Source organism: Arthrobotrys flagrans, assembly GCF_004000055.1.
Source record: "Arthrobotrys flagrans strain CBS H-5679 chromosome Unknown unitig_3, whole genome shotgun sequence".
In the NCBI taxonomy this organism is placed as follows: Eukaryota; Fungi; Ascomycota; class Orbiliomycetes; order Orbiliales; family Orbiliaceae; genus Arthrobotrys; species Arthrobotrys flagrans.
The window spans coordinates 1,421,725-1,445,146 of NW_027137547.1; the positions used below are offsets into that span (position 1 = coordinate 1,421,725).

Sequence of the window (23,422 nt, forward strand, 5' to 3'; positions counted from 1 at the left end):
TGTCTGGCCGTTCGGCTGTTTCAACCCGATGGCGGCTGAAGCATCTCTTCGCAACGAATATCACCTTGGTGCTGTTGAAACTTCCGAGTTCTCCCTGCTTGGTTTTGAAACAGCCGAAGCCCAAGATGCATGTCCACAAGACCAGGCTATGGTTGCCCCTCACCACGGCTTCTTGCGGTTGCACTTGCCGGCTTGTCGTCGAGCAATCAGAGGTCCAAAGCAGATGCCCGGTTACACCTACAATCGATCTACGCAAAGTCTGACATGCTGTCGTACCCTCGAGTATTGAACATTTGATCTGGCCGTTTTGGGGGGTTGACATGTATGTTTTGAGTGATATACGCCATCGAATGCTCACGAGCTCGCGGAAATTCGAGCTGAGGCTTAATCAGCTTCTAGCTAATAAGTGAGCAAAATAAAGTCCGTTTACTTGTTCTCTTCGTTCTTGGAAGCTAAGTAATCCCTCGGGTTCTGATACTCAGTATCGTAATCTAGACTTCATCAAGGCCTCGAGCCGAAGTTTGGAAGTTTCTGAAACGAAGCACAATTACGCCTTCCCCTTCGGAAAATAACATCTTGACAATGGCCTTGTGTGTTCGGCAGGCTAGGAGTACTATTTTCGTCATGAAACCGGCTCAACCCCAAGCCTTTAGCGAACTTCCTCGTTTCACATTGTTGTTCTTGCCTGTCAACCTCAACCTCAGATAGCTGAACCTCACCTTCCAAATAACTTTGCTCTCCCAGAAAATGACATCCTTCTTGCTCTTCCTCCGCATGTGTAACTTCGCGATGAGGGACCGGGGTAGCTCTCCCTGCATGATAAGGAGGCAGGCGAAGATGAGGATCTATCATGACAGCTCATACTCCCTCCTCAGGTCGGTATCCACCATCCTCGTCTCGTCTCGTCCTCCACTGTTTTGGCTCCTTTCCTCCACATCGTCGCCTTCCTTGCGATGACATCCGAGGACGGGTGAACGCCATCATATTGCTCTGCTCCGGCAGATGCATCCGCTGCCAGAATATCCTGTCAGGAATTCGTTTCAGACTTCATAAGCTATAAAGGTCTCGAGATATCTCCCCTCGATGAAACGCTCACTTTCTGCATCACCGCCACACCTATCTGAATATCAGCATCAGCATCAGAATCATTTATCTCAACTTCTATAACTCCGCTGCGCCATTCACTATATACTGTCCAACCTTTTAGTATTCCCTCCGCTTGAATATCTCCGTTTCACATAGGCTCGCGAGCCATCCTCAATCATTTACCTCAGGCCAAGCAACAATAAAAGCTGCTACTCCCCACTATCATCAAACGCAATGGCCCAATACGCTACACAGCTCACAGCTAGCTTGCCTAGCGATAGGGCAATCGTCGTATTCAGCATCAGGACCCCAAGCGACACTGCTACTGTTCACTTGGTTGGCTCCTGGGATAATTTCTCGGCACCTCTCCTCATGGGCAGAGACTTCAAGCAAAACGCTGGAACTTGGAAAGTCTGCCTTGGCTCTTCCAAGTACGGCACAGGAGCATCGATTAACGGCCTCAAAATGGGAGGCAGGTACACATATTACTTTGTCATCAATGGGCATATCCAGATGCCTGATCCCACGGTAGCAGAGCGCGTGGTGGACCCCCGCAGCGGAACAATCTGCAGCATCTTCAATGTCCCCTTTCAAGTCGCCGCGGGCCAAAAGGTGATTGCTGGTAGCCCTGAGCTTTCGACCACCGAAAGCTTTGCGCGAGAACTATCAGCTTGCAAGAAGAGACAAAGCCAGAAAGCATACCCATTCGACCTTAACCAGAACGACGAATATACCATCGTTGAGAAGCCGGCTTCGGCTTCCACGAGGGCCAATGCTCCTCAGCGACCAACCGTTGTAATTCCAAATGGATCAAAGCAAATCCAAACCAGCCCAATTTCCGCCGTTCCATCTTTGACGCCGTCTTCTGGACTCAACAGTGCTGTTTCGCCGACTTCCGTAGGCACACCATACTCCGGAAGGCTTAATTTGCGCTCTAAGAGAAGCTTTGGATTTGGCTTCAGCAGATCGAACAGCGTCCGTGAACTTGGAGAGCAGACATATAGCCCATCAGAGGCAGGTAAAAAGCGCGGATTTCACCTCAAGACCCCCAGCATCCCATCTCTCTCGAATCTTATCAACCCCAACTCGTCAAAGCCTCGCTCTGGCTTTCCCGTGATTAGCAATCCTATCCCACAGGATTTCGACAGATCGTATCGCACTGGCGGATTATCTCGTTCTTCGTCCGCGGCCTCGAGGCGCCAAGCGCAGTGCACTGGTCTTGGTATCAACATGGCTTCCTGCCTATCTTCGCGGTCCTCGCTCATCGAGGACGAGGAACAAGAAATCCTCGAAGCCCAGGATCAGGCGTACATCGCTGTCAGATCCCGCAAAATGGCTTCCTCGATCTCTCGGCCTTTGTCTGTTGCGAGCACTACGATTTCCGACAGCCCATCTTTGACGCAGAGCGAGTTTTCAGTAGAATCGTCGCCCAGTCCAGTTGATGACACCAGCAGCATTTCCAGCAGCCCGATGCAATCTTTCGATAGTGATGTTGAGATCGAAACCGATGACGAGGAAGAGAATGTGGTAGCCGCCATGATGGCGTCTAAACTCCAGCTCAGCGGCAAGTACGCATATAGCGGGCTTGACACCGTTCGAGTCGATGATCTTGCCGATATGGAGAATTGGTACCGCTCTGCAGCTAGGAAGTCAAGATCGTCTCGAAACTCCAGAAGCACACGTTTCAGCGATGTCTCGTGCGCCACTCGCTTCGAGGAGTCTCAGGACGACGTGTACCCTGGTCAGACCTCGTCCGTGGACCGATCGTGGCCATCGGAATCTAAATCTCGACGCCCATCCCCGAGCCTACAGGTTCACGCCCCGATGCCAGTAAGGCCCGAAGCCGAAGCCGTCATCGCCATCGAATCCATGGAAGCACAGGCTGAAGCGAGATTGCGATCACTCATCCGATCGTCATGGGGTCGATTTGACTACGTCGAAATCGGAACCGAATCCGTCTCGGAGGAATACCAAGATTACCTTGCAGAACTCAACTACCTCCGCCGCGAAGTCGAGGATCTCAGGCGAGAGAAAGAATACCTTTGCGGACGTCTTTCGACCACAGAACAGCACCTTTATTATTAATGAAAATAACGGCCCTGTAATGCAAATTTATGATATTTCATGACATTTATGACAGATACCCCCACATTCGTCAGAAACGAACGCCACGTTGTTGTAATAATTCGCATGCTTGTTTTCCTTTACTGGTATACTTTCTTTTTATGATCATTCCTTTTCTTGCATTTTGGCGATATCTAGAACGGAGTTTTGGTACATTTTCTGGGAATCATCACGCATACAAACAAGTACATGTATATTCATATCAGTACACACTACGAATAATAATAACATCATCATCATACGAACTTAATCCTTCACACAAACTTGACTTCTGTTTTATGGGGTTTTAAGCCAGTCAGGAAGATGTAGGATACAACATGTCATATATTAGGGTAAGTGGTTGGGTACATATAATACAAAGAAGCAAAGGGATAAAAATTACACTAGAGTGATCTATTGATCAGGGGCTGCCCTGGCACCGAGACTAGATGAACAAGATGATATAAACGTTCAGTTTCGATCCCTCTCATTTTTTTTGGTTTAGCGCCACACCGACCATACAATCGTGATACCGGCACTTATAGTAGGGGCGCAGTCCTTTGATGCCGACGTGGGGTTGTACAAGTGTTGGGCCGAATTATCGAAGAAAACCTGGAAAGATGTAAAAGAAAAGGAAAGAAAAAAAAAAGGGTGTGCGATGGAATTCAAACTTAAAAAGGCAATGAAGATACCACATGTAATGCAGCCGCCCATTACTCGCGTGATCCCACTCACAAGTACATAACCAGGGAAATCCAAACATCCAATGCTCCACCGGATTGTTGCATGAGAATCATTAAACCCAAACGTGACGCCATAAACAGAGGGAAAGGGAGGATAGGGACAGGGTTTGAAGTATTAGAAATTAGAAGGTGTAGTGGATGTACGCAAACGCTTCGCCAATTCCAGAAAGTGGGATATTGAGAATCCCTTAAGAGTTTGCCTCGGAACTTTGAGGCTCCGTAGCAGTTGTGCTCGCTCAAGCTGCGCAGTATGCTTGCCTTATTTTGCCTTTGGTGGCCCGCCTACCTGACTTTTGCGCCAGACACATTACCAACAACGCCGTTGACCCACTCGCCAGCTTCTTTAACGCTTTCGGCCATGTCTTTTCCCGCTACATCAGCAAGTGTGATTGTTCTGGTTCTCCGTCTTTGGCGTAGCGGTTCGGTGGCTGGGGTAGACTCGGGTTTTGAGACAATGCTTGTTTTGATGAACTCCGCATCATCTTCTTCAGGTAAGACTCTTCGCGCAGCGTATTCGTCTTGTTCTGGAAGAGCACCAGCGGCTGCTTTCTTTGACTTTTCAGCCTCGACCTGACGATGGACTCTTTCCTTGGTTCGCCTGTTTCTTTCCGCGGCATCACCGCCTGTATAAATAGTGCCAAGCCATCTGTCCCAGCAGATCAAGAATGGTTGAGAAAAGTTGTGCTGCGAAGATAGTAATTAGACTAGTGAACAGTTGCTTAATTAGAAGGAGGCCCACCTTGATTCCCCATCCTTGGTGGTGGATGTCGTGGTACTCGGCATTGTTGGAGAAAATGATTTGAAGGGGGTCGAATGGAAGCTTATAGCCGCAGTGGTCATCAACGGTCTTCATCGCGCTGAAACCAAAGAAGAAGACACTACCCTTCATCGACATTCCCGATACTTTAAATGCTAGGCCTGCACCCATGGTATCAAGGATCAAACCTTCAAGCGGATGATTGTACAGGGCACCGAAAGCATATGGAACATAAAGTCGATGATGACGAGAATGTAGAGTTCTATAGAGGAAGGGAACTTGGTGCATAAGCCTGTGCCAGAAATATTGCCAGGTGTCGAGGATGAAGATGGCGAGACCGAGACGAAGGAGTGGGAAGCAAACCCAGTAGAGGGCTTCAGCAAGCTTCCATCTCCAGTCAACATTTGCAACAAAAGCCCCCACGGCACCCTGAGCCGATAAATGGGAAGCGACATTGGATGACAAGGTCGCTGCATCAATACCGAACAGGCCGAGCAATAGGGTAGTAGACCAACCGACAGTTTGGCTCAATTTGTAGATTTCCCATGGTTCAGCACCAGCCATCTCCTCCGGCTCGATGTAACCCAAAATCCATCCGAACCCGAACTGGATAACCTGCTGAATGATGACGTCTCTAATAACTTCGTATCTTGACACATGATTTCTCTTAAGAACCTCCTCCGGTGTATGAATACGATACTTTTCCAGAAGCTCGTATTCGTCAATGTAATGGAAGATCATGGACAAGACCCAATAGACGACTATCGGGGACAGGCACGACAGGAGCGCATCGGAAATGAACGGCAGCAGGGGGGTAGCAGGATGCAATACTGGGTCTGCCGTAGGAGGAGAGAAAGAAGAAGCAGGAACGGTAATGTTGGCCTGCATGTTGCCGGTTTGATTGTCGACGCGACGGTCCAGTAAAGGGGGGGTTTGGGTGGTGAAGAAGAGTCGTGAGAGGTTGTTTTGGGAAGAAGACGAAGACGAAGCCGCTGAAGTCGCGACAGTTATTAAGGGAGCCGGAACAGCCGGTCGGTCGGTTGGCTAGTTTCCGGAAGCCGACTAGGGAAGTCGACAAGGGAAGTCGAAACTGCTTGAGATTCTTACGTCCCAGAGATGAAATTAAGAATCCTGCCGCCTCCTATGTCAGTACTCAAGCAGGTGAGCCTAAGTACTCCTGTTATCGGTTAGTAGCTGACGAGTTGATTTGAGAATGGTTTGATGGTGGCGAGGAAATGAGATGAGGATGTTGTCGTTTGACTTTTCGTTTGAGAGAAAAAAAGGAGTCTGGGTTGACCGGCAACGCACGATTTCCGTTTGACGCAAAACATGCCAAGACCTTCCTAACCAGGAACATCCCAAAGCGTTCATTTTCATTCGATTTTTTTTTTTTTGATTTTTTAATTTTTTGGTATGTGCTATTTTCATCCTCTTCACCCCTCACCATCAACCATTACCACCCCGCTTTCACTACCAGAACACCCCCCGCAAACACCGCCACAATGATTATCTACAAGGTCCGTCCTGCGGATTTTACACAATGCTATCGCCTCTACCGTAGCCGATGCTAACTGAGCTTTAATAGGATATCCTCACTGACGACGAGATTTTCTCCGATGCCTACGACTTCAAAGGTTCGCCATTACCCCACCCTGTTCCTACCCTGGGTGTTTTCGATGACTGACAACAGAGCTTGAACAGTCATCGATGATATCGCCTATGAAGTCGACTGCAAGATGATCACTGTGAAGCAGGGTGCCGATGTTGGTGGGTAGAACATTTCCTCACCAAAACTCGGCGATAACTGACCCCTAGCCCTTCTCCAGATATCGGTGCCAACGCTTCTACTGAGGAGGCTGAAGAGACTGTCGAGGATGGTATGATCACGGTCAACAACGTTGTCTATTCGTTCAGACTGCAATCTACTTCCTTCGACAAGAAGAGCTACTTGACATACCTCAAAGGTAACTTTTATACATATCTCGATTGTTATAGTGTCCGTCGCCGTGCTAATGTGTCACCTGATTTCTAGGATACATGAAGGCAGTTAAGGCAAAGCTCGACCCATCGAGAGTTGAGGCATTCGAAAAGGGAGCCCAGGCTTTCGCCAAGAAGATCGTGGGCGGCTTCAAGGACTACGAGTTTTACGTTGGTGAAAGCATGAACCCAGAGGGCATCGTTCTTCTCTTGAACTATCGCGAGGACGGAATTACACCTTACTTCACTATCTGGAAGGACGGTTTGTCGGAAATGAAGGTTTAGAGCACAACTACTCTGGCTTTTGAACCTCATTCTGTATTTTAATGCAGCACGCCTTTCCGGGCATACCTACAATAAATATTCCTAGATGTGCCACCAGGAAATATATGACTATTTCTTTTTGTAAAAGCTTTGTCGTTTCTATCTTATTATACACTAAATATGATCTCTTGGACACGTTGCATTCGTCTGCTCAAAATTAAGACACAAGTCTATAGGCCGAAAAAAAAGGGTGGGGGGAGAAAAAGCAAACGGAAATATAGATACACGAGGGAAGAAAAAAGCGACGGAGGAACTTGAAGGTTAATAAAGTTGCCAAGCCCGCGATGTCGAGGAAATTGAAGAGAAGTTGCAATGGCTCGCTGGAACATTATATGAGCAGAAAGGCGTCGAAATTAGAGACTAGAGACCGGCATCGACAAAAAATGAGACGCAAAAAAGGACAACTAAACGCGGTCGTTACTTTTGAGGTATGAAAAAAAAAATTTAAAAAAAAAGAATATCGTAGGCGCCAATGTATGTGTGTAGAGGTAAGGATTTGAATCATTTTGTTCCGCTAGCTTGGGTGTCTTTGCCGTTGAGAGTAAGGCTCTCTTTGGGAGCCGCGGGTTGGCCAGCCATAACGCTGAATTGACCACCACAGCCAGCGAAAGTGAGTATTTCGTTGCGGGTCGCTGTGTTATCAATCAGTGTTGGGACAAGAACATCCTCTCCAGCGGGTCCCTGGCCGACTTGGAAATTTTCACCGAAACCCCAGCTATGGGCTTTACCGTTAACATCAATTGCGATGTTGTGGTGGGTGCCACAGGCAACTTTGGCGATGGAAGGCAAGCCGGGGACGACGGTGGGTTCGGTGATGAAGCGAGGCTTTCCGTGTTCGTCGTAGACGGTGAACTCGGATTTTAGGTCTTCAAGTTTGATACCGAGTTGGTTCGCATCAAGACGGCCCCAAGTGAGGAGCTTGCCATCGTCCGTGACAGCAGCGGAGTGGTGTTCGCCGCCGGTGATCTGAACAATCTTGTACTTGGCAAGACTCTTAACGATGGTCGGTTTGGGGACGGCGACACCATCTTCACCGGTTTTCCCCTCGAGATCAATGCCACATTGGCCGTACTGATTGAGACCCCATGCCCAGACTCTGCCATTAGCATCGACGGCGAAGGAGTGGTAGGAACCAGCGCCAACGGCAACAATCTTCTTGAGGCCGAACTCTCTAGGAACGAGACCGTTCATACGAGTTCGTTCGATGACACGACGGCCCAATTGGTACTGCTGGCCGTTACCCCATGCGAAGACAGTTCCGGTGCTACTGAGAGCCAAGATATGATCGACACCTGCGCTGATCTCGACGATGTTTTTGAGGTTTGGGAGCAAGAATGGATGAACGGCGATGCGTTGATCTTCGCTGAACCCTAGGATTCCGTCGGAGCACTATCGAAAAACTAAATTAGCATGATAACGACACGCGATATGGATGTATATAAAAGCATACTCGGAATGTTCCCCAGGCGTAGACGAAGCCAGTGTCTGTTATGGCAAGGGTGAGACTGTCGGAGCAGGCGATGCTGACAATGTTGACTTCATCGGGGAGGCCTTCGACGGGACCGGGAGTGCTCTCGAGAGGATTGATTTGAGCATCATCATCGTCATCACTGTCACTGTTGTCGGCGTCTGCTTTGTCGATGTCAACTTCGGGAGCCTCCCAGGTGGTGTTGCGACCGAGAGCGTTCTGGTCGTTAACACCCCACGTCAAAATCTTTCCATCATGGGTTAGAACGGCAGTATGCATGCCACCGACGGCGACCTGGACGACACCAACGGTGTCTGTGGGGAGGAAAGGATTGAGACGAGGCCTAGTGACGGTTCGAGCCTTGGCATCAGGGCCGAGCCCGAGTTCACACATATCGCCCTTGCCGAAGACGAAGACGTCCATTCTGGCGGATGAGCGTTCGCGAACAACCTTGATGTTTCTGGCCTTGGGAACAGGCGCGACATATTTCCTCGGTTCAGCATCGGTTGAAGGCCTGGCGACTTTGGCCTTTTTGGCGGGGCGTTCCGCAGCCTCGGAATCGCGATCGGAAGCAGCAGAGGGTTCGGCGTCGGCGTCGACCTCCATGTCATTTTCAGGAGCGTCGTCCTGTTGATGTTAATATAAAATATAAGATATCAAACATAGAATATCGATATATGATGGGTAGGGTGTACTGGGTACCTTGGGAGACGGCGCGACATCGGTGACAGCGGCAGCGGCAGCCTTTTTAGAGCGTGGCTTTGGGGCAGGCTTCTTCGCAGGAGGAGCAGCGCCGGCGGCAGCGGCGGTTCTCTTGCGAGGGACGACACCGTTGGATTTTGATTTTGATTCGGCGACGGCAGTAGGAGAGGAGGCCTTTGGGGGGGCTTTGGAACGGGCCGGACGAGCCATTTGGACGCGTTTTTATTGGGTTTATTGGGGGGATATTTTTTGGTGATCCGAGCAGTGGAATTGGCGTGGTGTAGGTGGTAGCGTGGGGGAGGAAGGAAGGAAGGGAGGAAGGGATTGAATGAGATATATGGAAAAGAGGGTGTTGTCAGGGACGATCGGAAGGAACTATTAGAGGGAGTGATGGGGTGATGATGATGTTGATGGGACAAGTGCTCAAATATTTCTTGTTGTTTGTCTATCCTGGTTTAGTCCTGATTTGTGGCGATCGAACCAAACTTAAAACATTCAAAAAATTTAGTCGACTTGACTTGACAACTGACTGCACTAATTAGTTACGTAGGTACTTAGTACTAAACTAAAAAAGAACAAAAATATTTTCCCTCTTCCTCTTCTTTTTTCTTCTCGTCATCATCACCACCCACCAATAACAACCAACAACCCACCTAAATCTCCACCTGCAACCAGATAGAACAGAATCAACCCCGGTTTCTATCTGCCAAGCTGACAGCAGTCTCTTTTTACAGCTCTGTTTCAGCTTCCCTTCCATTCAGATCTCTTATCTGCCTTTATCCATCTGATCTGATCTGATCCGATTATATCAGATTAGATTGGTAGTAGTTGGTCCCAGACTCCGTAGCAGTCTTACTCCTCTTCTTCCTTTATTCTTTGCTGTTGCCGTCTTCGTTTTTTTTTTTTTTTTTTTTTTTTAATTTTTTTTATATCCCTCCACCACACACACCACACACCACACCACACCACACCACCATCATCATCACAGCTTCTCCTCCTAACCCCCACCAACATCAACATCATCAGAACTACAACCTCACCATCGTCACCTAATACTATTGCTTCTTCTTTTCCCTCTTCTTCTTCTCCTCACTACCACAAACACCCTGCTTCGCTCCCTCGATATCTCCCGTTGCAAGCTTCCTCGAATGACAAGTATAACATCAACCGGTCCCACCACTACCCCTTCCTCCGCTGCCCCCGTAAACGTTAACGTTACCTCCCCCTCCCCTTCTCCCTCATCCTCGTCCTCTTCGATCTCTATCCCTCCTGCTCTCCCAAATAAATCTTCTTCTACCCAGAGCGGCTCAGCTTCCTCGCCACTACCCGCAAGGTCGTTGAGCTACGCTCAGGCGAGCAAGAAATCAGCCACAATCGTGTCTAGCTCTGTCCTGCCGGCGCAGCAGCATTCCGCCGCCGTGAAGGCCCCCCAGGCCTCCACCTCGGCTTCCAATGCTCGCCAGCCCCTTTCCACCCCTTCCCCTGTCAACGTCAACGGGAAACCTTCAATTCCTCCTGCAGTACCCCCTCTAGTAGCTAACCCTCCGCCAGCCAGCAGCAGCAGCGGCAATTTAATCGTTAACGGTTCCTCTTCTGCGTCCTCTGCACCCTCGTCTTCGGCGAATCCCCACGGCCGGAAACCCTCCCTGGCTACTCAGTCGTCACAGCAAGCCCCCTGGGGCCACCAGCAGCAGCAGCAGCAGACACAACAGCAGCAGTCGCAGCCGCAAAATGGGTTGAGGATGCCTCCAGGCCAGCAACCTCCCACTCCCAGCTCAATACACTTTGGCAATGTGTCAAACGGTCCTCATCATGCATCCCACATCGGCTCTAGCCCCGCGTTACCCCCCTCCGTTCCACTTGCCCCCTCTGCTTCTTCCGATCTGCCCGCCGGTTCCCCGCAGACTTCACCGTCTCCGGTCCCCCAGCCTGCTGCGAGTGGTGGTCCACCCCCTTCGCTCCCTCGCCAGGGAATGCCGGCCTTCGGCTCGGTCACAGAGAATTCAGACCCTAACGTAGGTTTTTTTCTCCCTCTTCCCTTTCTTTTCTTTCCCCCCTCCCCTTTCGCCTTTCATCTCAACATACATCTATACGACCGCACGCGCGCGCGCACACAAACACACACACACATATATATAATAAACGGATATGGCTAACAATCTTCGCAGAGGACGATTCCACAGCGCCCAGTATCGATGCCACCGAACGCTCCCATGAATCCAAATATGCCCGGTCCACCGCCGCACCCGAGACGGGACTCCGGACACGGAGACGGTCCACCCCCTGCTGGTATCCCTCACGGTAGGGGAATGCCTCAAGGTAATCCCCGCGGCCGAAATCAGCATCAGATGGGTGGAAACTTCGGTAATCAGTATCCACTTCATAACAACCCGGCGCCTTTCGCCTCTCCAGGTTACTCTAACACCCCACAGTATCGGGCGGGGCCTAACCAACAACGAGGCGGGGCGACAGGTCCAGTGGGATCACCCTATCAAACTCCTGCCCACATGGCGAATTACAATAACAACCGTGGCGGTAGGAGCCCGGCATTGACACACTCTTTGCCTTCTACTCCACAAATGAACAATGCCCAGCTCGCTGGGAATCCTCCTATGCAGCATTCGCCTCATATGAATTATCAGCATCTTTCTCCTCACCCACACGTACGTATTCCCTCTCCTTCATTAAAAAGCAAAGAAGAGAAAGAGAAAGAGAAAGAAAAAGACTTTTTTTTTTTCTCAAAATCTTGTTTCTCGAGACTAATTAATCTTCAACAGCAGATGCAACCGATACAACCAATGTACACGCAACCCTATGATCAACCTGCTTATTATAATCAACATCAACAACATTATATTCCATATCCCCAACCTCAGTTTATCCCCCCGGGTAGCCCCCGGGCAGGATATATGCCGCAGCAGCCTCAACAAGGTGGTTATATGCCTCCTCCTTTCCAGGCCGGCCAATCATCCTCCATGGCAAGAACCGCCTCGCAACCTTCAGATCATCATCTTGGCCGTCCACCATCAGGAATGTCGCATATGCCACACGGCTCCCCTCTCACGTCAACAAATATCCCACCGCCTCTCCCGCACCCCGGCCCCACCCCTCCCGTTCCCACCAATCCGAACAACCAATTTTTCAAAAAGGTCGAGAAAACCTCAAAAAAGATTGAAATTCGGGATCCAAATACGGGCACCGTCAAAACCTTTTCCAACCTCCCGCCGCCGCCGCCGATATCTGGAAGATCACCTGTCATAGTTTCGTCCTCTCCTGCTCCCGATAACGCAGCCCATACGAAGACAGAAGCCAAACCCGTGCCGGTCGTAGTCAAATCTTCAAGCGCTAAAACACAACAGGAGGTGAAGGATGAGATGAAAGCCGCCGTTCACCGTGAAATACAGAAACAGCAGGAAGAGGAAGAACTACGGCAAAAGAAGGAAGAGGAAGAGCGAAAAGCAAAAGCAAAAGAGGCTGAGATTGAGGCCGAACGTCTGAGAAAAGAGGAAGAGGAGCGTATACAAAAGGAGAAGGAACAAAAGGAGAGGGAACAAAAAGAGAAGGAGGAAGCGGAACGCAAGGCCGCGGAAGAAAAAGAAGCAGCCGAAGCTGCTGCTGCTGCTGCCAAAGCAAAAGCGGAGGCTGAAGCTGAAGAAGAAAAGCTGAGGCTCGAACGTGAGAAAGAAGCGGCAGAGGAGGCTCGACGCAAGGAAGAGGCCGACGAAGCCGAGAAACAAAGGCTGGCGGCCGAGGCGGAGGAATTAAAGAAGCAAGAGGCCGCCGCCTTGGAAGCGCGACGGGTCGAGGACCTTCGAAAGGCCGGATCTCCTGCCACTGGAGCATCCACGCCGGCTGGGCCCGGTGATGAGGACGTCGATGCTAAGGCCGTGGCCGCCGCCATCAAGGGCTCGGCACCCTTGCCTGCGGACTCGAAGGAAGTTGAAAATCTTGCCTCGGACATCGCCAAAATCACAGTCAACCCCCAGGCCACTCCGGCGGAAACCCAACAAACTCTCCCAGCCTCTAAACCAAACCAGCGAAAGCCAGCGCCACTTAACCTCCAACTCAAGACCTCTTCGGAGCCAGCTCTCCCATCAGCCGCCCTGACAGCTCTCCGCTCAGCACGATTCATCGATGACATCAACAAGGTCGCCTACCCCCCATCCATCATCTCCCCGAACCCAGCTCTCAACGCGAGCGCACCAAACGGTAAGTTCAAGTATGAGAAAGACTTCCTTATGCAGTTTCAGACCGTTTTTACGGACAAACCTTCCACCGATTGGGACCAGCGAATGCGTGATACCGTCGGAGAACCGGATTCTGCTCGACCCATGGGTGGATCGAGAGCCCCATCCTCCGCCGGCCCAGGCAAAGCACGTTCCGCCCTTCCAGGGCCCCCTCCATCCATGGGGATGGGGATGGGTACTTTCCGCGTTAGTGGAGGTGTCGGAGGGTCAGTCATTCCTCCATCCGGCAGACAGTCATCGAATTCGCCGTTCCCAATGGGTGTTTCCCGTCCACCATTCCCGGCTAGAAACCACTCCTCAACGCAACTATCCGGTCAAGGTTCTACACCACAGAGCCCCGGTGGGCCCAAGGGCGGCCAGCGCAGCGGCAGCAAGAACATCCCTCGGCGAGGGGGGATGGATGGAAAACGCCCAAGTCAGGGAGGCTCATCTAAGGCTGAACCGGAATCCGTCAATCCTCCGCCAGCGGCCGCCCCAGCTGATTTCGAGCCGCTGAAAACGACGGCATCGGCGTGGAAGCCGAGAACTGCGGGTACTGCTGCTACCGTATCTTCATCATTGTCGAACCAGATTAGTGCGGGTGGCGCTGCATCCGGCGATGATTCACGCCTTTCTCCTGAGATGGTCCAGCGCAAGGTTAAAGCAGCTCTCAACAAGATGACACCCGAAAAGTTCGACAAAATCGCCGATCAAATACTCGAAATCGCAAGCCAGTCACGCTACGAGACCGACGGGCGTTCGCTTCGACAGGTTATCCAACTTACCTTTGAGAAGGCGACAGACGAGCCCAACTTTTCTTCAATGTACGCCAAGTTCTGTAAGCGCATGCTTGAGAGTATGCACCCCGATATCAAGGACGAAAACATCAAGGACAAGAACGGCAATATTGTCACTGGAGGTGCACTCTTCCGCAAATATCTTTTAAACAGGTGCCAAGAGGAGTTCGAACGCGGCTGGAAGGTCAACCTTCCCCCGAAGCCGGAGGGAGTTAGTGAAGAAGCTGCATTAATGTCAGACGAGTATTACGTCGCAGCTGCCGCAAAGAGAAGGGGTCTCGGTTTGATCCAGTTCATCGGAGAGCTTTTCAAGCTGCAGATGTTGACTGAGCGTATCATGCATGAATGTGTCAAGAAACTCGTTGACTACGAAGGAACTCCCGAAGAAGAAGAGGTTGAGTCGCTCTGCAAACTGTTACGAACTATCGGTTACGCCCTCGATGCAACTGACAAGAGCCGCTTGGCAATGGACGCATACTTCAACCGGATCCAACAGATGATGGATAGCAAGGAACTGAATAGCCGTATGAAATTTATGCTACTCGTAAGTGTCCTTCTTGAAAAAAAAATCTCACCCTTTCATTTCATCTCCTTGTTCGTCATACTTACATTTCGTTTCTTTTTTTTTACATCTAGGACGTGGTTGAGTTACGAAAGGTAAATTGGGAATCCAAGGAAGCAGATAAGGGCCCAAAGACTATTGCAGAGATACGTGAAGAGGTTAGTACCCATTATTCCTAGGAGGTCATGCCACAGGATCTAACATCTCGATACTTTCAACAGGCGCAAAAGGCTCAGGCTGAAAAGGAAGCTGCTGCCCGTGACAAACAACGGCAACGGTCGCAGGCAGGTAGAGGAGATGGAAGGTCGTTCTCACAAGGCGGCTATGGCGGGAACCAAGGATTCCAGGACCAACGCCAGAACCAAACTCTTGGAACAGACGAACTCCGCCGTCTCGGGATAAAACCACTTCGCCAAGCCGCTGGAGGAGGTTCCTTCGGCCCGTCCACTGGTTTGTTTGGCAGGTCCGGTAGTAGTAGCGGCAGCCGAAAAGGCCTCGGCGGTCTGGGTCCCCCCTCGAACCTGCTTTCTGGTGCCGATTCCGGAGCGTCATCCCGGACAGCAACCCCTCCTGTTACCCAACGAGATTCGGTCGCTTCAACTAATAGCTTCAGGTAAGTTTAACCCGTTGGCATGGCTGTATCTAGAGTGTAGATACCTAACACCGAAATCAATCACTAGTCTGCTATCCAGCCACCAAGACGGTGCTGATAATTCCGAATCTCACGAGACATCGCAGCCTAATGACACAGGGTCTACCAATGAGTCGAAGTCGCAAAACGCAGATTCCTAGTCGAATTGCCGCAAGTTGCAGCACTAAAAGTTTTATTTACTCTTTGGTCTTCTTTATTCTCATTTTCATTTTCTCTTCATATTTTCATCCCGTTCCTTTTCACGGTTCTGGGTCGCTAATTACGACCTGATTGTACGCTGCTTTCCACCCTAACTTCTTATGACTCTTTCCATACTTTTGGATTACGTTCCCGCTCACTTCCGAATCTCATCCTGTCGACCGCTTCTTTAGACAGTTTTTAGTTAGTCAATGTGTAATTCGAGATGATCCTTTCTCCCAACAATATATCATTAATTCTTCTTTAAGACGTGCTCACAATATACATACGCTCCAATCTGTCCCCCGCCCCATTCACGCCAAGAATGTTTGAGTCGAGGTTGGAACGGAGTTTGGGGCGTACACAATACTGTCTATCGCCTAGTCTCGAAACCTCAACTAGAACATCTATCTTCGCTCGCTCTACTCGTTCATTTTCTAGAGAAAAATATGATTTTCGATGTCACGAAGAAAATTGATGATACGCCAGATCCACAGAGAACACCCCCCCCACACTAAACGACAGTAAAATATATTGTACATCATAAAATTTCCGGACATGAAGAAAACCCACCCGCAACCGTTAATAGCCCTCTCTTTCAACGATAATAGCTACACGGTTCCAAAGAGGGTACCAAGGAGTCTTGATGCGCCTTCCATAAAGCCGTACTCGCCCACAAGCGTCTTGAAGAGATTTGACATTTGCTGGGTGACCCGTATTTCATCAGCATCTACCAGAAGGTTGTGTCAGTTAGCTTCGGAATCTGCCTATCAAAGACTAAAGAACGACATACCGCCAGGCAAAAGCTTAATATTCGCAGACACATCGCTATAACTTTCTCCCGTGGTCTTGATATCGATATGCCAGGATAAAGAAACTTCAGCCTCAGCTGAAGTGTGTGTATTCGATAAAGCGTTCCGGCCCCGGAATGTCATCTTCCTTCGCGGCAGGTTCGCAACAAGCAATCGGCGTGCGACTTTAGATCCGTCTTCCAACGGCCTAGATGGCCTTAAGCTTGGTTCAGATTGGGTGGCCACAGGGATAAATCTGGAAAACCGGCTCTGTAAAAGGACCCAACACTCTGCCCTCCTCCTCGCCAAGGTAGCATATGAAGATATAGAATAAAGTGCTATGCTGATATTCCGCTCCATCGAAAGTTTTGAAAGGGTCTGCCCCAACTCTGTTCGCGCCCAGTCGCTGCATTCGATCTTGAGATTATTGACAACAGGGCCGCCTATCGGAAGGACCTCCATGGTTGCTTTAAAATGCAGTAAATTCTCGTGTGAATATCCCTGCAGAAAACGAAGATTCAGAGAGCCCGAATTGGGTGTTTGCGCCGTAGTATTATACTCCGTAAAGGTCAGGGCGGATAGATCCTTCATCCCATTCTGCGACGAGATCTTCCCTCGTGGTAGTTTATGATGAAGATCGATATCTAATTCCCTAGCACTTTGAACCGCGGCTACGTTACGAGTGATCTCCTCGTCATTGATGTCAAGGCACTGTGTGCTAGAATAGGTAGGTCCGACATTAGCATGTGACCAATACACGAAAGGGTATGGCATGCGCACATGAAACTCGAAACCTCATCGGGTGTCGATACTGTCGCTTCTAGACCTTTCCCAACCAATGCCTTCCGCCTTTCCACAACCAATTCGTCCTCTAAGAGTCTGATCTCCCATTGAAGAGCCTCCCGGTGCTCAAGGAACATGCGATAGCCCTTATCTTTAATCCCAGTGGATACGGCAGGGTAATAATGATCCGTCGGGTCTCTCGGGGCGTTCAAGCGTAGTTTCCGCGTGGGGGACCACTCGGGCGTACTTCCAAGCTCTACTCTCTCACGGTGCGTCTTCCGTTTTCCACTGCTGTATATTTCTTCGAGTCCTCTTTTGATGGTATCGGGGGATGCATGCCGTTGCCTGATGGTCGGAGGCAGGGGGGATTCATTGGCTTCGAATTCAACCGAAAATGGCGGCGGCGTCTTTGACAACTGTATACTCCCGTCAGCAACCGGTAGGTCGCCCAGGTTGGTAGGGCCTTCACGTCGATCAGACAGTGTCAACTTTTCTGCCGTGGCTTCTGTTACAGCATCTACTCCAGTAGCGGGTCGCATCATTCCGTTAAGGTTATTCCCTTTATCGCTATCCTTGAGATAGTTCTGCCGTAGCGGCCCCTTGTTCGCATCCGACAACTGCGTATTACGAGATAGTTCGATTTCATCAGAGCCTCTGGCCACCACTGAATTTTGGTTCTTTCTCCCATAGAGCAATGATTCGGCCCGTCCCGGTGGGCCAGATAACTTCGTACGTTTCGCAGGAGAATTAGTAAGCTGGAACGGTTGTCGGTTCCGTTTTGAGGAATATTCTGTAAAGGAAGCCGCTGCCGGCCCATCATGGTTGCTCTTTGCATTCAGAGCTCGTATGCCCAGTTGTGAATTGTACATCGTCTGATTGCCCGGGTCCATCGTTTAGTTGATGGTATTAGGGTCGTCCGTACTCTGATTTTCGTGGGTGTCGGAACAATAACATATCACTCGGAGGATGAATTTCTGTCGTAGGGAAGGTTAATGTTTGGTTAAAAGAGAAGATGTCGCATGGATCACACTGAAACAAAGCGCGCCAATTAATCGCGAGCTTAAACCAAAGCTCGTTTCTGCAATGCCAAGAGGTTTTTTTCTATATACACTTCACCCGTCATGATCTAGCTAAATAATTATATACAGTAGAATACCTACTCAGTCATGGTAAAATACAGGAGGAAGCACCACCAATAATCGTATTAGTAATAATAATAATAATAATAACAATAATAATAATACTTTCCGAGGCGGAGGAGTTAGATATTTTAATGTATCCAAAATAAAAGGCGGCGCTTTCAATCTGTGCTATGTTAGCCACCCTGTCATATAGACACACCCTATGCACGGTAACGAAGCCCTTCATCAAGCCCCCAAGCCTACCTGGAGCGCAAAAACGAGCGCTGGCCAGGAGCAGCCATGGGTCTCTGAGATCGGAGGGTCGTGTTGCTTCTGATATTTCGGTTGGATAAGATGGGGCTCGATGTATGAACTTCGGAGTATTTCTCCAGCACCTCCAGCACACCACCAGCAACAACATCACGAAGCTTCTCGTCAGCCTGTGCTGCTTCCGTATTAGACTTGCGGACGGAAACATTTTGGAACACATAGTTTAGAACCTGTATTTGGCTATATTAGTACCGGCACAATACCATTCTGGTGAATTAAGCATACCTTGTCAAGGACCAATCGAAATTGTAGGACAACCTTCAAGACACGCTCGTCGCTAATCGATACAGGAATCCAGCCGTCGAAGAGGAGCATGTTCTTTTGTTGAGTGGGTTTACCTCCGAACAGCATGGTATTCAACACGGTATTTTGCGTAACATCACGCATGTATGTTGATTTGCCATCGCTAGACCTCGCTTTTGTCCCAAACGACACTATAGTGTCCCTCGGCAGACCTTGTCCTTGGCCCCTGCCACTGTAGTTCGTCGAGCCAGGGTGAATCATAACGAAATTCTCTTCCATTGTCCTAAACCCAAGGCCACCTAAGGCAACGGCAACGTTGGGATATGTGCCGGCTAAAGATAGAGCCTTAATCAGGGGGGTAGATGTGGAATTGTCGTTTAATCGGGGATGGCCATATTCTCCTTTGAAGCGTTGATTTTTCGGTAGATAAGGAATAATGCCTTCGGTTACAAGGATTTCCTCTATTTGATTCGCCGTCTGATCGATCACACGGAGTGCACCTCGGTGAAGAAAGTTCTCTTCAGTGAACCTAGAGGTTGCAAACATGCTTTCGTTATCGCGGCGTGTTCTCCACTCACGGAAAGCATTGATAATTGCCATGTGGTCGCTCCCTGTGCCTTTTGTAAATGCTGTCTTGATTGCTTGGGCATCCTTCTTTCTTTCCAGCGGTGAGACAAAAAGGTCACGACCGCCACTTGCCGCGCCGAGAATTATCATTGGATCGAGGCATTTGAAGATGACCCCGAGCAAAATCATTTTCCCTAGAGATGGCTCAACAGGCCTTTTGATTTGAACCCGCTATTAGCTTACCAAGAACTTGAATCGTATTGCCGTTAGTTTCACTTACATTGTAGCTAAAACCTTCCCAAGGTTTGTCAAGGTTTCATCCTTTTCAAGAGCTCCAAGCCCTCTCAGCTGGCTTAAGGCAGCTTCTATAGAATGGGATGAAGGGGGTTCTATTGCTTCCGAAAGAAACTGAGCGATCGGATCATTGAATCCCTGCGCCCGAATGTCTAAACATATCTCTTGGAGGTCGGATCGAAGAATTTCTGGAAGACTGGATGGCCGAAACTCGGTGAACCTTTCCTTCGTAAAAAGCGCATAATAGTGTCCGTTGCGAACACGACCAGCTCTTCCTGCACGCTGTTTCGAATTCGACTTGCTGATCCATGTACATTGCAATTTGGTGATTCTTGACGTTTGTTCAAATCTCTTTTCTCGCAGCTTCCCGCTGTCCACCACATATCTCACCTCAGGAATAGTAACCGATGTTTCCGCTATATTTGTTGACAATATTATTTTCCTCTTTCCAGCAGCATTGGCATGGAAAACATCCATTTGCTGCTGCGGAAGCGAGGAGTGCAATATGTCTATCCGATAAGTATCAGAGTTTTGGAAATCAACGCCGAGAGGCGCTTTGAGTCGAAGCATCTCATCCACCAGTTTGATCTCCGCTAATCCGGGAAGGAAGACCAGAATATCACCGGCGTCGGTCGTTTTTGCTAGATGAGCTACCACAGTTGCGATAAGGCCGCAAGGGGTCAAACCATCCTCTTTCTCATTCGAAACTATTACCTCGCCGTCATCTCCTACGATCGCTTTGCGCTTCCAGTCAATAAAAGTGTCGTCGTCTGGTACGCTGGTATTTTTAGACGCCTGCGTCAATTGAAGTGGAGACACCTTTGCCTTGTACTTGGATTCCGATTCAAGATAATCCCGGGTATCAGGATCCCGAAGAAGCTTTAGATCGCTGGCCGAATAGTGAGCATTGAGCATTGACTGAACCTCGTCGAGGAAATATTCGGCTACCGGAAACGTTCGGCCGGGGACAGACAAGGATGGACAATCCTTCAGTCGTCCGTTCTCTTGCTTCCTAGCAAAATACCCAGCAAATAGCTCCGTGTTCATAGTGGCACTCATCAAAACTACCTTAATCGGAGGAAGACCCTGTTGCTCTCTCTGACGCATTACTCGCTTCAGGAGAACCATCAGAAAGTCAATTTGGATATCCCTTTCGTGTACCTCATCAATCAAGATGTGCGAAATCCCCCTCAGAGCAACTTCAGCATTTGAGCGGAGCTGCTGAAGAAGTATGCCGGTCGTGCAGAAGTTTATACTTCCGCTCGGCGCCGCAACCTTAGAATCGAACCGGACATGGTACCCAATCGTTTTGCGAAGGGGCTCGTTTCTTTCTTCCGCCACACGTTGAGCCACAGATGTAGCCGCAATCCTACGTGGTTGTGTACAGATAATATTGCACAAGGCTCCTTCGCCGGCCTTGACGGCATCTTCAAGCAAGATCTGGGGTACCTGAGCTAAAAAGCAATGTCAGTTAGCTCCAAAGTAAAATATTTAGAAAGGGGTTCTTAAAGAAGCTTGAGGATGGCTATATGCTCTTCTTACTCGTTTTTCCACTCCCAGTAGCCCCCACAATAATGCTAACGGGATTGTTTTTGACGATGTCCAGAACCTGAGCAGCGTGCTGATTCATTGGTAAATCCGCCCGTTTTGTTCTCATTTCTTCCAGACCCGGGTCGGTATTGTAGGCAAGATACTCATCCAACAATTCTTGGCTCCTTGTTTTTATGGCATGAGAGCTGGGAGGCGACCAGCCGAAGCTCCGGCTCTTTGTTGCGGCATCATTTTCTTGAAAGCTCTTGGTGTCGGAATATTCGCGGGGTATCCCAATTCTCCGAACCATGTTAACCGTGTCCACCATTGGTTGTAGATAATCCCACCGAGACCGAAACCATATTGGTGTTAGGGGTTTCAAAACCTCACCTTTCCCAGCCCGCAGTGCCTCAATAAAGTCTGCAAATATCCCCGGTTGTGCCTCCCGCAGTTTGAGAGCAGCTACAAAGTAAGCAAGTGTCTCGGCAGCCTTTTTGGAAGTACCGTGCACTATTTGTCCAAGTGGTTCACCGTCGATCAATGCCTGAAGTGAGTGCATCCCCTTAACCCGTGAAAATTTGTCGTCCGGGATACCAACATCGTATTTTCCAATCTTGCCTTGTTGTTTGCAAATATCCAGGAACTGCTTGGCATTGGAAGAATTAAGAGAAAGAACGTTCTTGACTTGAAGGTTCGAGCCTGCATTTTGAGCGTGCCATTGTTCAGCTTGCTTTTTGAACAACAAGCAGGCAATAGTATCTCCCAGTGCAATGTCGCGGTGCCGTACTACAATTTTGATATTTTGGGGCGGAAAGTTTAATAGTATTTCGTGATGTCTATTCCGGGGTACCCGCCTGTAGTGGAATTCGGGAGTGCCATTGTATGCCGCACAGTATTCATAAACTTCAAGTTTGGAATCTTTCTCCTTTTTCAAGACCTCGGACGTAAGCTCGCCTTTGTCGTAGGTGGTGCCCATAAACTGTTCTGGACCAATTTTCTGGTGGATTTGACAGGCGATGTGCAACCAAGCAACTTTTTGAGCAGCCGCCTAGAAGGGATAGTATCCATATTAGTAGCTGGCAACGGAGGAAAGGATAAAACAGCTGTAGATACCCATGAGGAGGGAAGTAGTGGCTAGAGGGTGTATCACCTGTGTTTCAGCTGCTCCGTATCCGACAAAGCTGTTCGCAGTATCGTCGATTTGCATCTTTCCTGTTGCTCGAACATGATGGACAACATTCCCTCTTGGTGTTCTAGAACTACTTCCGAAAATCGACACTTTAGTGAACCTGCCGGTGTCTAAGAGAAGATCCAAGGGCGAGTTGCGCAGGCGGGAGTATTCTCTCTTGTTTGGGATCTCGAATTGGGAGAGGTAATCAGCCTTCGTTCGATATAGATGAAGGTCGTGCGGTTGTTGCTGATCTGGTTTATTATTATTTTTTGTCGATTTATTGGAGTGGTCATATTGCCTTGCATGGCGTGAACTTGGATTCCCGGAGCTGTTTCTTAAATTGGCATTTGCCTTCGCAAAATGGCCCTTTGTGCCGGGAGCAGTTTGCCTCGAAGTCTGCTGCTTCGTTGAAGAACTGGAAATGTGGGATGGTGCAACACGTGACTTTCCCTTTCCCAGCGAGCGATGGGTGGGTGGGAAGAAGGCGTTATTTGAGGCACGGGTGATAAGTGGCAATTCCGATTGTGTGGAATAGTAGGAACACAATGAGTATGGGGTGGCGACCACGGAGTTCGGGCTTCTATTTAGGTTGCTGCGAGCTACAGTCCAGAGTTGTAGTCGATGGTAAGCTGAGGGTGCTCTTCGCCCAAGAGACTAGTCGAATAGAAAGTGTTAGAGCTTGGCTTTTTTTTTTTTTTTTTTTTTCTCTTTCTTTCTTTCGAAGATGAAGAGGGATACCGGGACTAACAGATAAGAAGGAGCCCTGCATCACAGGAATATATCATAAAACTCCTTAGCCAATGCACCTCGTTAAAGTATCGAAAACGGATTAATCTATAAGCGTGGAGTGTTTTCCCGCATATCCTAGGGTCAAAAATGTCGGAGTGGAAGTATGGAAGTTGATTGTCTTCCGAATGGTAACGAAGGGCGATTGATTAAGTAAAGACTCCGGTTATTTTGAAAGGAGTATTAACTATATTGACTATCGGTGGTGGGGGGGTATATTTTCGATGCTGGT

The 23,422-nt window shown here is 49.3% G+C and overlaps 7 protein-coding genes across 7 annotated transcripts; 3 read left to right on the forward strand and 4 right to left on the reverse strand.

Annotated features, from left to right (window-relative positions):
• Nucleotides 1–1,320: 1,320 nt before the first annotated feature.
• On the forward strand, nucleotides 1,321–3,171 carry DFL_001802 (uncharacterized protein; the record flags this gene model as incomplete). Its single annotated transcript, XM_067630482.1, has 1 exon — nucleotides 1,321–3,171. The coding sequence occupies one exon, from the start codon at nucleotides 1,321–1,323 to the stop codon at nucleotides 3,169–3,171; it is 1,851 nt and encodes a 616-aa protein (XP_067493121.1).
• A 1,043-nt stretch (nucleotides 3,172–4,214) lies between these two features.
• Nucleotides 4,215–5,577, reverse strand: DFL_001803 (uncharacterized protein; the record flags this gene model as incomplete). Its single annotated transcript, XM_067630483.1, has 2 exons — nucleotides 4,215–4,616; nucleotides 4,672–5,577. 2 exons carry the CDS (start codon nucleotides 5,575–5,577, stop codon nucleotides 4,215–4,217), a joined length of 1,308 nt encoding a protein of 435 aa, XP_067493122.1.
• Nucleotides 5,578–6,191: 614 nt separating this feature from the next.
• Nucleotides 6,192–6,951, forward strand: DFL_001804 (uncharacterized protein; the record flags this gene model as incomplete). Its single annotated transcript, XM_067630484.1, has 5 exons — nucleotides 6,192–6,206; nucleotides 6,275–6,323; nucleotides 6,391–6,456; nucleotides 6,516–6,653; nucleotides 6,722–6,951. The coding sequence occupies 5 exons, from the start codon at nucleotides 6,192–6,194 to the stop codon at nucleotides 6,949–6,951; spliced, it is 498 nt and encodes a 165-aa protein (XP_067493123.1).
• A 540-nt stretch (nucleotides 6,952–7,491) lies between these two features.
• Nucleotides 7,492–9,370, reverse strand: DFL_001805 (uncharacterized protein; the record flags this gene model as incomplete). The annotated part of the gene is made up of 3 exons (XM_067630485.1): nucleotides 7,492–8,379; nucleotides 8,441–9,085; nucleotides 9,161–9,370. The coding sequence occupies 3 exons, from the start codon at nucleotides 9,368–9,370 to the stop codon at nucleotides 7,492–7,494; spliced, it is 1,743 nt and encodes a 580-aa protein (XP_067493124.1).
• Nucleotides 9,371–10,308: 938 nt separating this feature from the next.
• On the forward strand, nucleotides 10,309–15,537 carry DFL_001806 (uncharacterized protein; the record flags this gene model as incomplete). The annotated part of the gene is made up of 7 exons (XM_067630486.1): nucleotides 10,309–10,315; nucleotides 10,712–11,175; nucleotides 11,329–11,823; nucleotides 11,938–14,727; nucleotides 14,820–14,903; nucleotides 14,967–15,358; nucleotides 15,426–15,537. 7 exons carry the CDS (start codon nucleotides 10,309–10,311, stop codon nucleotides 15,535–15,537), a joined length of 4,344 nt encoding a protein of 1,447 aa, XP_067493125.1.
• Nucleotides 15,538–16,185: 648 nt separating this feature from the next.
• Nucleotides 16,186–18,038, reverse strand: DFL_001807 (uncharacterized protein; the record flags this gene model as incomplete). Its single annotated transcript, XM_067630487.1, has 3 exons — nucleotides 16,186–16,304; nucleotides 16,368–17,083; nucleotides 17,146–18,038. 3 exons carry the CDS (start codon nucleotides 18,036–18,038, stop codon nucleotides 16,186–16,188), a joined length of 1,728 nt encoding a protein of 575 aa, XP_067493126.1.
• Nucleotides 18,039–18,529: 491 nt separating this feature from the next.
• Nucleotides 18,530–23,173, reverse strand: DFL_001808 (uncharacterized protein; the record flags this gene model as incomplete). Its single annotated transcript, XM_067630488.1, has 6 exons — nucleotides 18,530–18,769; nucleotides 18,825–19,623; nucleotides 19,690–21,157; nucleotides 21,246–22,281; nucleotides 22,384–23,058; nucleotides 23,153–23,173. 6 exons carry the CDS (start codon nucleotides 23,171–23,173, stop codon nucleotides 18,530–18,532), a joined length of 4,239 nt encoding a protein of 1,412 aa, XP_067493127.1.
• Between the last annotated feature and the right edge of the window lie 249 nt (nucleotides 23,174–23,422).